We start from the raw sequence: 12,211 nt of genomic DNA, 5'->3' as shown, positions 1-12,211 counted from the left end.
TTTTATTCTGAGTTAGAGTATGTCTCTAAGCTCAGTGTGCCGCTTGGCAAAGGCCTCCTCTAGCTCTTTCCATTGTGGTCTGTTGTGGGCCACTCTTCTCCATTTCGGGCCCGCTGTAAGATTGAGTTCATCCTCCCATCTTCTTCAAGGTTTCCTCTGTCTCCGTGTGCAATCTCTTGGGTACCAATCCGTTACGATCCTACTCCATTTTTCCTGCTTGTCTCTCAACATGTGGCCAGTCCATCTCCACTTATGCTGGTCTATTTTAGTGAGTATGTCAGTCACTTGTTTTTTGTCTCAGGTCTTCATTTCTCATTTTGTCTAGTCTGCGTGTTCCTGTCATACTTTGTTCCTCGGGCAGTACTGAAGCTTGTCTCGGTGCTCTGTGTTGAGTGCCCATGTCTCACATTCATATGTAATGCAGGGTAATGCATGTGTTAAATTTCTATTTTTATTTATTTAAGCCTTTATTTTTCCTTAAATAGTTTGCATAATAAAAGTTTTCTAATAGTATTGTTGTTTATTTTACTATATTAAGGACCCCTGTCGGGTATAGGCCTCCTCCATATCTTTCCACCTTTCTCGGTCTTTAGCCTTGATTAGCCAATTTTCTCCAGCTGTGGCTATGATATCCCTGGACCATCTTGTTATGGGTTTTTCCCGCCTTCCTTTTGCCATGGCATCCTGGCCACTTTGTGACTTTGTTGGTGTTGGCATGTGTTAAATACTTTTCTTTTTGTGGTAATGCTGAGATTAGTGGCCTTCATTACTTCTTTCATAGACCAATATTTTTTCCATCCATTGGTTATTCTTGTATTTATTTCTTTGCTAGTTAGGTCTACCAGAGATATTAGTTGGCCAAGGTATGTGTACTCTTCTACATGTTCTAGTGAGATCGTATCTATGTTTATTTCTGTTTTTATTGAATTGGTTATTAATATTGTTTTTGTGGTGTTCATTGTTAACCCGATATTTTTGCTTTCTTTGCACAGTGACTCAATCATACCTTGCAATTTCTTTGGATCTTCTTCAAATAATACAATATCATCTGCAAATCTAAGGTGGTTTAGTTTCTTACCATCTATGTTGAGGCCCATGTGACCCCATTCTAGTTTGCGGAAAATGTTTTCAAGGACTGCAGAAAATAACTAGACACACAACAAAATAGGTACTGTAAAATCAGGTAACTTTAGTCCACAACTTACAACTATGGTCCAAATTCAAGTTCCAGTAAAATATGTATAAGTATTTTTCAAATTATGTTGAGTATATAATATAGAAAGAGCATTAGTGTATCTAAGTTCCAAAATAAATGTAACAAGTATAAATCATAAAGGCTTGTTAAGAATTAACATTAAAAACTAGACCATAGATAGTTGTACATAACAACTATAGTTACCTGAGTTCAACTATAGTTACCTGAGTTTACAGTACGCTTATCAAAAGTCAAGGACGCACATCCTGTCTCGAACCTCTTGCAGCGGTATGACACATATATTGCATCTATAAAAAGCTTAACAGCTTGTTAATGCCAGAGATACATTATCACAATCAGCCCATCAGCTGATAAGAGCAGAGCAAATAGGGAATTATGATCAGATAGCAGATTGTACAGAAATTAGTTGGTAAACTGTTGTTAGTTGCGCTTTGGTTTTTATTACGTTTTTATAGTTTTGTAGTTCTTTATATTTACTAGAATACATATGCATAAGACATTTAAATTCTCATTGGAACTGATAATTTTAATTAACAACAGCTGAGTTGATAGAGAAAGGATCATTTAATTGAAATCTTAACAAAATCATGTTTTCTTTTCGGTGAAAGATTTCAGTAAATAATCAAATGTACTCAAAGGTGCTTTAGTGTACAGACATGAAAGTGCTTAAATGAGATTTCCTGTAAGTAACCGTAAAATGTGTAATGTTTTAATAATTACAATTTGAATCAGAAATGTACATGGAAGCTAAGAAGTTTTTTGGTAGTGTTAGGATGACCCAGGCTGTACCTATATTACAAAAATAGTATGTTTATTCCTTCTATCTTTAATGTACAGAATATGTAATAAATAAATTCCTTGACAATTATATAACCTTCAATAAATACATCATACACGTCAAATTACTATGACACTTCCACACTTTTCTCTCTCAAAAATCGTTGCAAATTACCATACATCGGGGTTTTCGGTGCGGGAATGATTTCGTGTATTTATAACCTTGTTTGTTGTAAAATAATTACCAAACTATGAATTAAACGTAGGTAGTAAGGTCCAAATGTGCTTAGAAATGTTAAATTAGTATCGTTTTTTACAGTTTTTACCTGTTATTTGGCTAGTGTATAACATTCCCGCACCGAAAACCCTGATGTATGCAAATTACCTTAGCCCGTTTCTACACTTGTATGTTTTGATGAATATCGTTATCTCATTCTAACAAATAGCTTTGTCCCTACCACGGAAGAAAGAATGAGTGCGCCGGTCCCTACATACGTAAGTAAAACTTACAAGTGTAGAAACGGGCTTAGACTAACTCTAAAAGTTACATAATAAACGTGGTCATGACTTGACACCTTTTTACCGTAAATACCGGTTAGAATAACATTATTTGCTAATGAGTTTGGCGTAGGCCATCTATTTACGTTAAAGCTTACATACCTGCGACACCGCAAAAACGGTGGTTAACATCATCTGTATCTGTATATCTTTATTTGGATAACTAATATAGTCTTGGAGTTAGTTAAAAAACGTTCAACCCTGTTATCACATACTTAAACTAGGGAACAAAGCTGCGCCGCGTATAAGCTGAAGACGCGGGTTCGATTCCCGCCTCGACCACCGTGGACTCACTTTTTCTTTAGTGTATGGTATCGTATTTCAGTTTATAATTCGAATACTTGAATTTACGCTTGCAATACCCATGTTATGGAGTCACAGAAAATTGCCTATAAGCTCTATAAACTTTGAAGATGTTTTGAATTTGAAGCTTCCTACCAGGGATCGGAACCGGTTTTTTGCAAAAACATCGAAATAACCATATTTTTGGAATTATTTTATACTCGAAATGTAGGACTCAGTTGTGTGTTTAGGTAACGACTTCGTATTATTAGATTGCCCAATTAGAAATGAAGTAATTAGCAAAGAACGAAAAAATACCGTTTCCGTTCCCATACAACAAATACCGGTATCCGATCCCTGCTTCCTACCACGATACCACCTTCAACTATTTTGACTAATTACGAGGGGTATTCAAAATATTCTCGGTATGAGAATGAAAACAAACAAGTACGAAAAGTTTGATATTTTTATTTTTCAATATACTCCCCCCCTATGTTCATACACTTAAAAGATCGATCAATTATTTTTTTTAATCCCTCGTAAAAATATTTTTTATCTTTCGTGTAAAAATGCTCCTCCACTGCCGCCTTCAATGCTTCATCGTCAGAAAATTTATTTCCACGCAGATCCTTTTTAAGATTGGGGAGCAAAAAGAAGTCGCTGGGGGCTAAGTCCGGACTATACGGTGGGTGAGTAACAGTTTTAAACCCACGTTCAACAATAGCTGCCTTGGCAATATGAGCAGTATGGACGGGGGCGTTGTCATGCAGAAGCAGAATACCTTTGGTTAACTTTCCTCGCCTCTTTTCTTTAATTACATCCTTTAATTGACGTAGAATGTTAGCGTAGTACTGTCCTGTGATATTTACACCTTTTTCTTTATAATCGATTAGTAATACTCCTTCACAATCCCAAAATATCGTGGCCATGACCTTGCCAGCTGAAGGGATGACCTTCAACTTCTTGGGATGAGCTGAACCCTTAATGTGCCACTGCATGGACTCTTGTTTACTCTCTGGGTCATAATGATGAACCCAGGTTTCATCTCCAGTAACTATTCTTTGCAGCACCTCATCAGGATTTTCACCGCACAGGTCAATAAAATCGGAACAACAAGCTACACGCATGTCTTTTTGAAGCCGAGTCAGCATTCGCGGAACCCATCTTGCACTTACTTTTGACATATTAAGATGGTCATGTATAATATCATGTACGGTACCAATAGAGAGATTGGTTACTTGTGCTATAGATTTTACCTTCACTCGACCATCTTCCAATATAAGTTTTTCCACTTTATCAATATTTTCTTGTGAAGTAGCTACTACAGGCCGGCCAGGTCTAGGGTCATCTTCAATACTCTCCCTTCCGCGTTTAAACTCGCTTGACCACTTTTGAATGGTAGATAAAGAAGGAGCAGACTCACGGTAAACACAATCCATTTCCTCTTTTATGGTTTTTTGATTTTTACCCTGTTTTGTCAAGAATTTTATCACGCATCGATGTTCTAATTTAGTTAACATTGTCAATTCGCACAGGATGTTCATGTTTGTTCAGCAATTGCAGAAAAACAAAAGACTATCTCGGTTCGAATTATACTTTTTTTTAATGTCAATGAATAAACCTTAGCGGCCAGTAACGAAAGAAATTTTAGAAGAGGTCGTAAGATATCAATACCGAGAATATTTTGAACGCCCCTCGTAGGTAAGCTGTCGATAGCACACCTAACCAAGTGGGCCTTATTGCATTGAATTAAGGTTGACAATGAACCACTTATGTCTCTAATTGTGCTCGCCAGATAAATGACGTGGTGCTGTTATCTATTGTAAGTTATCATTAATGCTGCACACTAGCCCTACGACCTTGTCCGCCCGTCACCTTAGCACAAAGTAGAAGTAGAACACACAATATGACAATAATAATGTAGTATACACAATTTTGACTATGTAATAAAGCCTCTCTACGGCCCACTTGCGCCATCCCTATAACCCGGGGTTAAGCAGTTAATCCGTTAACCCAGTGTCAAATTGTACTGGTAACTATAGTAACTCCAGGTTTAGCGGATTAACCCCGGGTTAGTGGAATGGTGTAAGTGGGCCAACTGGCAAAAATTATGCAAACCAGGTATAATAGACATGTTGAATTTTATAAAATCTAGTAAAATAGATAGCAAACGAGCAATTTATCACAATAATGTGGATATTAAAATAAAATATTGAAAAATTACAAAAATACAGGACCTGAAAGTTTCAAAATTTAAGTTTTTTTTTAACTTCCAAAAACGATAAAATTAAGGGTACCATTCGATTCCTTATATTTCATCCAAATAATATTGTATAGCAACTATATACATAAACGCAATATTTTACCGACAAAAACGCAATTTTCTTGTTTTGTCCATACTACAAGATGGGCTCCCAGAGACCTTGACGTCACGTTACCTTGTCGTTTTGTTTAGGGCATTTCGCGAGTGAAGTGCGACTGTCGGCCTTTGACTACAATTTCTGGCTTTTGTGTTACTTTAACGCAATGGGTCCCATATAGACATTTGATCCTAAAAACAAACCCGATCGATTGATACCATAAATGAAAATTAGTCATGTAGCCTATTCTTTGGACACTCCGTCATTTACGATTACGCTTACACAATACTTTTTTTTTAGAAAATCTTAGGAAGGATTCTCTGTCCGTGTCAGGCGTTAGTGAGAGACAAAGACAACGTGATCCCTTTCGCTATCAAACATCTGTTTTGTGGGGAACCTTTTCCCCTTTAATATAAAAAAATTGTAGTATCGCTTGCTATCTGCTTAGTAATTAGTTTATCTGCTTTGTTAGACAGTGAAAATTCTACAGTAGAATACGTAGAATAGTGAGTTTTTTACATAATAGTGTGAATTACGCTCGGCCGTGACCCTACGAACGCAAACGGACACGGTTTTCGGACAATCATGATTTGAATATTTTGTACCTACACTTTTGATAAACGCTTCGTAAATCTTATTACTAAAGGAATAAGGTTCAATGATGGTCAGTTAAGAATTGCTGTTTGTAATTACATACCTTAGCGGTTTGCTAACAATTTTGTGACAAATTTTAATGGGCGCTTACCGCAATTTACATTTCAAAACCTGTTATAAACTGAAAGAGATGTTATACGAGTATAATTGCAACATTGATAGGTAAGTCCCGGTGCCCACTATCGTCATGTCCTCAGGCATGCTGAGATATGCTTGGGAATACGAAGGTATCCAGGAATGCTAAGAACGCCTCGGCATGTCTAAGACACATTATTGGTATGCCTGAGAACACCTGAGGGATGCCTCGGCGTTCCCAAGCACACAGCACACCTTGGCATGCTTGAGAACGCGTCGGTAATATGCCAAAGAATCCGTTGCCGTTCCGTCGGTGCAGGGCCTAAGGGCTCATTTAGACGATGCGAGAATTCGCATGCGAATTTCATTACATTGCGTCATTTGATCGGTCGGTTGAATTGATGCTACCTCAATGGTCCGCAATGTAACTAAAATCGTAGGTATACGAGTTTGCGCGCCGTCTAAGTAAATGAGCCCTAATGGTGTTTGCTGGTTAATTGATTATTCAGGTCTAGACTAAGTATTAGATATGTTCACTAACTATCTTACAAAACGCTTAAAAACTATATTTACGCAAGACCTTGGTATGCACTAAACACTAAACAACTCATCTTTTCCGCCTCCATACAATGGAACTGTTTATACATCCTGTAAAATGTTTACTGAAATAGCTTTGAAGCGTTTTGCTATTATTAGTCCTTATCGTACAGGCGATTATTGCTGTTAATAACAAAAACATAGTTCAGACTTTGTTTGTAATTTATAGATAAACTAGCGACCCGCCCCGGCTTCGCACGGGTTAACAAATTATACATATATAAACCTTCCTCTTGAATCACTCTATCTGTTAAAAAAACGCATCAATATCCGATGCGTACTTGTAAAGATCTAAGCATACCTACAGATAGACAGACAGACAGCGGGAAGCGACTTTGTTTTATACTATGTAGTGATTGTAATGTATCTCTGTTTGGCCCTGTGGTTGACTGGTAGAGAATGCCACTTGGCATTAAGTCCGCCATTTGTACATTGTTGTATATAATTTGTGCAATAAAGTTTATAAATACGTTTATGTGTGATTAACTGGCTGAATAGTAGAGTTCGTCGCAGTTAACTTGACACCGACTTGCTCAGAACAAAGTACACATATTGTCATAGAAATTTTACATTAATGATGGCATTATTAGTAAGCGCTGGTGGCCTAGCGGTAATAGCGTGCGACTTGCAATCCGGAGGTCGCGGGTTCGAACCCCGGCTCGTACCAATGAGTTTTTCGGAACTTATGTACGAAATATCATTTGATATTTACCAGTCGCTTTTCGGTGAAGGAAAACATCGTGAGGAAACCGGACTAATCCCAATACGGGCCTAGTTTACCCTCTGTGTTGGAAGGTCAGATAGCAGTCGCTTTCGTAAAAACTAGTGCCCACGCCAATTACTGAGTTAGTTGCCAAGCGGACCCCAGGCTCCCATGAGCCGTGGCAAAATGCCGGGACAACGCGAGGAAGATGATGATGATGACATTATTACATTGCCCACACTTTGTTATTACAAATGGCATGCAGAATTAGCTTGGTCCGACTCTAACGTTTACAAGTTTAGGTACACGAATTAAAGTTCCCATTTATCGCTAAAACTGGTTTTACATCCCTACTATCCCTATTCCCACTAATATCACAAAATGTAAATGTAACTTTATCATGTCTGTGTGTTCCGTGACCTCTTCTCGCTTAAACATGCTAAGTTAATTTAGATGAAATTGTGTATCGATATGGTTTGAGTCGAGGACTCCGTCTCCTAGTAGGGTCCGTGATAAAAACTATTATGTCCTAAGTCCGTGTATAATAGTTTTTATCAGGGAAATCCCTTAAAGGGCTGAAGGGTAGACTTGATTATGGGATTGTAATCCCTACTTTTTCATTCCAGTGACGTAGCAGAGGTCGTGATGCGTCGCCCGCCGCCGTCGCGTCGCTCCACCGATTACTTACTCGATGACGTCGGCGACGGAGCAGAAGCTGACCTACTAAGCAGCACACCACCTAGAGCGCTTATCCGGAAAAAAGAGAAGGCTAGAAGGTAATACTTCCTTTTCTTTTCCCTCAATATATCATCTAACAAGATTAAGAACATTGATAAATGACAGAAGGGCATTTCAAGTAGACCCCAACCTCGCTTCGCTCAGTCCGAATACTTACTCGACGTTCTCGGCAACGGAGCGGCAGCTGGCCTACTTAGCAGCACACCGCCGAGAGCGCTTATCAGGAAAAAGGAGAAGGCTAGAAGGTAATGCTTCCTTTTCATTCCCCTCAATAAGTGCATCATATAACAAGATTGAACAGGAATTGAAGGGAGACGGGTCAAAACCAGGATACGTGGAAAGGGAGGAGGGAGGCCTTTGCCCAGCAGATGGGACTCTCTAGGCTCATATAAATATAAAAAATAACGAGATTAAAAACATTGATAAATGACAGAAGGGCACCCCAAGTAGATCCCTACCTCGCTTCGCTCAGTTCGAATACTTACAAAAAACTTATTTAATTCGAATATGGTTGTCATAATGTACTCGACATTATGATGGATGACTAATATAAACCATGTCCGCGATTAGTCATTTACTATTTATTTTACCCCGCCAGATGATTATTGACGTACGTGTTATCATGTGGGCTATCTTATCACCTATTTATGTCTCTTATCATCTATATATATTCATGTCTGACTCTTGACTACACCAAGCTGATTGATGTTAATTGCTATGGAAACTGAGTGGTGAAATAAAATAATAATCAAATACTTATAACAAATAAATATTGTAACAAATAAAAAACCACGGTTCGTATCTGGCTGTAGTACTTAACGTAGTTTTCGGTAAAGGAATTATCATAAATCCGACCCTGGGTTAAGTGATCTCATAAAAATACTATTACTCCCTGGAATGTAATATAAGCGTTAGCTCTCTAATGTTGTGCGTGGAGTAACAAAATGTATCTACACACATATCATAAACCCTCTATGATGCCTTCAAAATCCGTAAATTTAGGCATTAAAACACTAGTGTGATTCTATTATGAAACTCACTTTGTTCGTTTTATAAACCCACACTCGAGTTTTAATGCCATTCATTATGTAGCAGTCACATAAACTACTATTACGAACAAGCGTGATAAAAACATAAAATTATAATTTGATTGTAGATGGTGTGTTTTTGGCAGGGAGAACATTGACGAGGCGAGGTTCCAGAAGATGATGCGCGACAGAAGAAACACAACCGTCTACGTGTCTTCCAACGATTCTCCTGTCATACCAGGTAAATTACGTTTTTTAGTCCAAGTCTGATCATAAACGGTCACAATAGCTTATAGGCGCCCGGAATAATTCCTCCCTGACAGCGGGTTATTTCATTTACTTAAGTAGTATTTTTTCGTGCCAATAGCAAGTTCAGCAGCCGACTTCATGTTTGACAAAAAAAATTCTTCAACGCGTTTGGCCTAAATATTCAATGATTTTTTTTTACTTTATTTTCAGAGCGTTTAAAAAAGCGATGGAGCTTAAAACGGTCAACCGACAGAGACTGGAAGAACGAGATGGGACTACGAGGAGAACCCAAAGCAGACTCGCTGCCTCTTACCGAAACACCAGCCGTGCCTACTCTGGTAAGTCAGTAGACATAAGGGCTATTACCGATAGAGGCAGACAGAGATGGAGATAGTGATGGGTCAACGAGGAGAGACCAGGGCAGACTCGCTGCCGCTGACCGAAACACCAGCCGTGCCTACTCTGGTAAGTCAGTAGACATAAGGGCTATTACCGATAAAGGCAGACAGATGAAGATAGAGATGGGTCAGCGAGGAGAGAACAAGGCAGACTCGCTGCCGCTGACCGAAACACCAGCCGTGCCTACTCTGGTAAGTCAGTAGACATAGGCATATTATCGATAAAGGCAGACAGATCAAGATAGAGATGGGTCAGCGAGGAGAGAACAAGGCAGACTCGCTACCGCTGACCGAAACACCAGCCGTGCCTACTCTGGTAAGTCAGTAGACATAAGCATATTATCGATAAAGGCAGACAGATGAAGATAGTGATGGGTCAACGAAAAGAGACCAGGGCAGACTCGCTGCCTCTTACCGAAACACCAGCCGTGCCTACTCTGGTAAGTCAGTTAAGAATTAAAGGGCTTAGTTATGACAAATTGACAATCGTTCGTCGACAACAATGGAATAGTTAAAATGACAGGATGCAACAAAATTTGACGCGCACATAGTCGGTTGTCTAAAAAAACATAAAATTAATATTTATTCCGGATGTAAACACCAACTCACACAAAATTACGTAGTAGGACTTCCGTTTTAAGCCTGTAAATAAAATGATATCAGAAAAGAAACTGATAACTTACGTATCAAGGCTACTGTTTAAGTATAATTATTTACATTTAACTTTTATTATGATCATAAAATAAACGTAACAAGCACATCGCGTGTTAGTTAAATTGTAATAACTTACATCTAGTTACTCGTAACCCCAGCGGCGGTAGAACGGTCGCATTTTTATCGCTTGTCACTATGCCTGTCACTTTCGCACTTACATACTTGTTAGAACGTGACAGGCGCGAACCATGCTGCGCCCGCTGTTGGTGAAATGATACCAGAATGTTACCACAATTGCTTATTATGTTTCACAGCTATAATGTTATGTTGATAATAAACTTTATGTTGGCATATTCACGCCTGCGGCTGTAACACGGTCGCATTTTTATCGTTTGTCACCATGCCTGTCACGTTCTAACAAGTATGTAAGTGCGAAAGTGACAGGCGATTAAAATGGAACCATGCTGCGCCCGCTGGAAGTCTTTTACACCTTTATTATTTCTTTCTGGCGAATGGACTCTTTACATTTTCACATTTAATTTATCAACCAAACAGACTGACAGACATGCCGGGAATTACGTTATCATGGCCAACAACTGGTTGAAGGCTTGGCTGCATGAAGCTGGCTTGTATAATGTTAAGTTAAAAAGTTATATTTATTTTAGGTTTAGTTCAAAAACTAAGCTATGTATCTAAAAGCTAAATATCTAGTTGATAGATCCACGAATCCACTTTTTTACCAACCGCCTGAAATAAGTGGTACAGTGACCATCAGATATATCAGAGCGGCCAAGGCGCTCACAAATATCTGAACACGCCTCTATTGCCAAGGCGCTAGAGTGCGTGTTCAGATATTTTTGAGCACCTCAGCCGCTCTGAACTGATGGCGACTGTACCTAGATCTACAGTAACAGTGTTTGTAGCAGTTGCAAATTATTTTTCACCTCAGCAGCTCGAACAAGGGTACTTTGCTACTTAAAAACAGTGAGCAAAATCGCATTTTGCTCACTGAGTGAGACAAAATGAGCAAAATGCGAGTTTTACTAAGTAGCAAAGTACCCTTGTTCGAGCTGCTGAGGTGAAAACTTAATTATTGGTATATCTTAAGAAAACTTGAGTGAATAGAGGTAAGTGATGAAGAAGGAATACATTTTTCGGGTTCTCTAATATGTTCTCACTGCTGAGGTGAAAAGTTTTGTGAACTACACGAGATCAAAGTTATTTACATCTCGTGCGCTTTTGAGTCCCTTACTACGCTCAAGATTATAGTATAGAATCTTTCGCTTGCACGGGACTCAAAATAAGCACTCGAAGAAATATCGAACTTTGATCTCTTGTTGTACAAATAACTATTTTGAGTCTCTCAGTTTTGAATTTAAGTAACCTGTATATTTCTCTAGGTGGAATCCTGCAGCCGCTTCATGTCCCTAACCTCGCGCCTCAAATGTCGCGCCTCGCACGCCGAGCGAGACAACGAGCGAGAGGCGCCTCAAGAACAGCTGCCAGAGTCCCGGGTCAACTTCCACCGTACCTTCAGCATGCTTATCAATATGGGGAATGTTGACAAGGGCTGTAGAAGAACGGTGAGTTTCTAATACATTCATACTTTATGTGCCTAACCTCGCGCCTCGCACGCCGAGCGAGACAACGAGCGAGAGGCGCCGCAAGAACAGCTGCCAGAGTCCCGGGTCAACTTCCACCGTACCTTCAGCATGCTTATCAATATAGGGAATGTTGACAAAGGCTGTAGAAGAACGGTGAGCAACCCTAGAAAGTTTTTGCTTGAAATAATTAGCTTGAAACTCTGTGCAAAATTAAAATTTGGACGTATGAGTCACACAGTTACTTGAAATAAATGTTTTTTTTTAATACCTATTTAATGATTCCGGCTAGACGGACCAATTAATCACCTCAACTAAAAC

The 12,211-nt window shown here is 39.0% G+C and overlaps 1 protein-coding gene across 1 annotated transcript in view; it reads left to right on the top strand.

Moving 5' to 3' along the window:
• Window positions 1–12,211, top strand: part of LOC134655718 (uncharacterized) — a 57,211-nt gene that overhangs the window by 1,058 nt on the left and 43,942 nt on the right. Inside the window, exons 2-6 of the mRNA XM_063511182.1 lie at window positions 7,849–7,998; window positions 8,083–8,205; window positions 9,117–9,229; window positions 9,448–9,575; window positions 11,690–11,872. Of these exons, the coding sequence (XP_063367252.1) occupies window positions 7,849–7,998; window positions 8,083–8,205; window positions 9,117–9,229; window positions 9,448–9,575; window positions 11,690–11,872 (697 nt within the window). The remainder of the gene's footprint in view (window positions 1–7,848; window positions 7,999–8,082; window positions 8,206–9,116; window positions 9,230–9,447; window positions 9,576–11,689; window positions 11,873–12,211) is intronic.

The sequence above is a fragment of the Cydia amplana genome, chromosome 2, assembly GCF_948474715.1.
Source record: "Cydia amplana chromosome 2, ilCydAmpl1.1, whole genome shotgun sequence".
Classification (NCBI taxonomy): Eukaryota; Metazoa; Arthropoda; class Insecta; order Lepidoptera; family Tortricidae; genus Cydia; species Cydia amplana.
The sequence above is the reverse complement of the archived record's forward strand: the minus strand, read 5'-3'. Positions and strand labels throughout refer to the sequence as shown.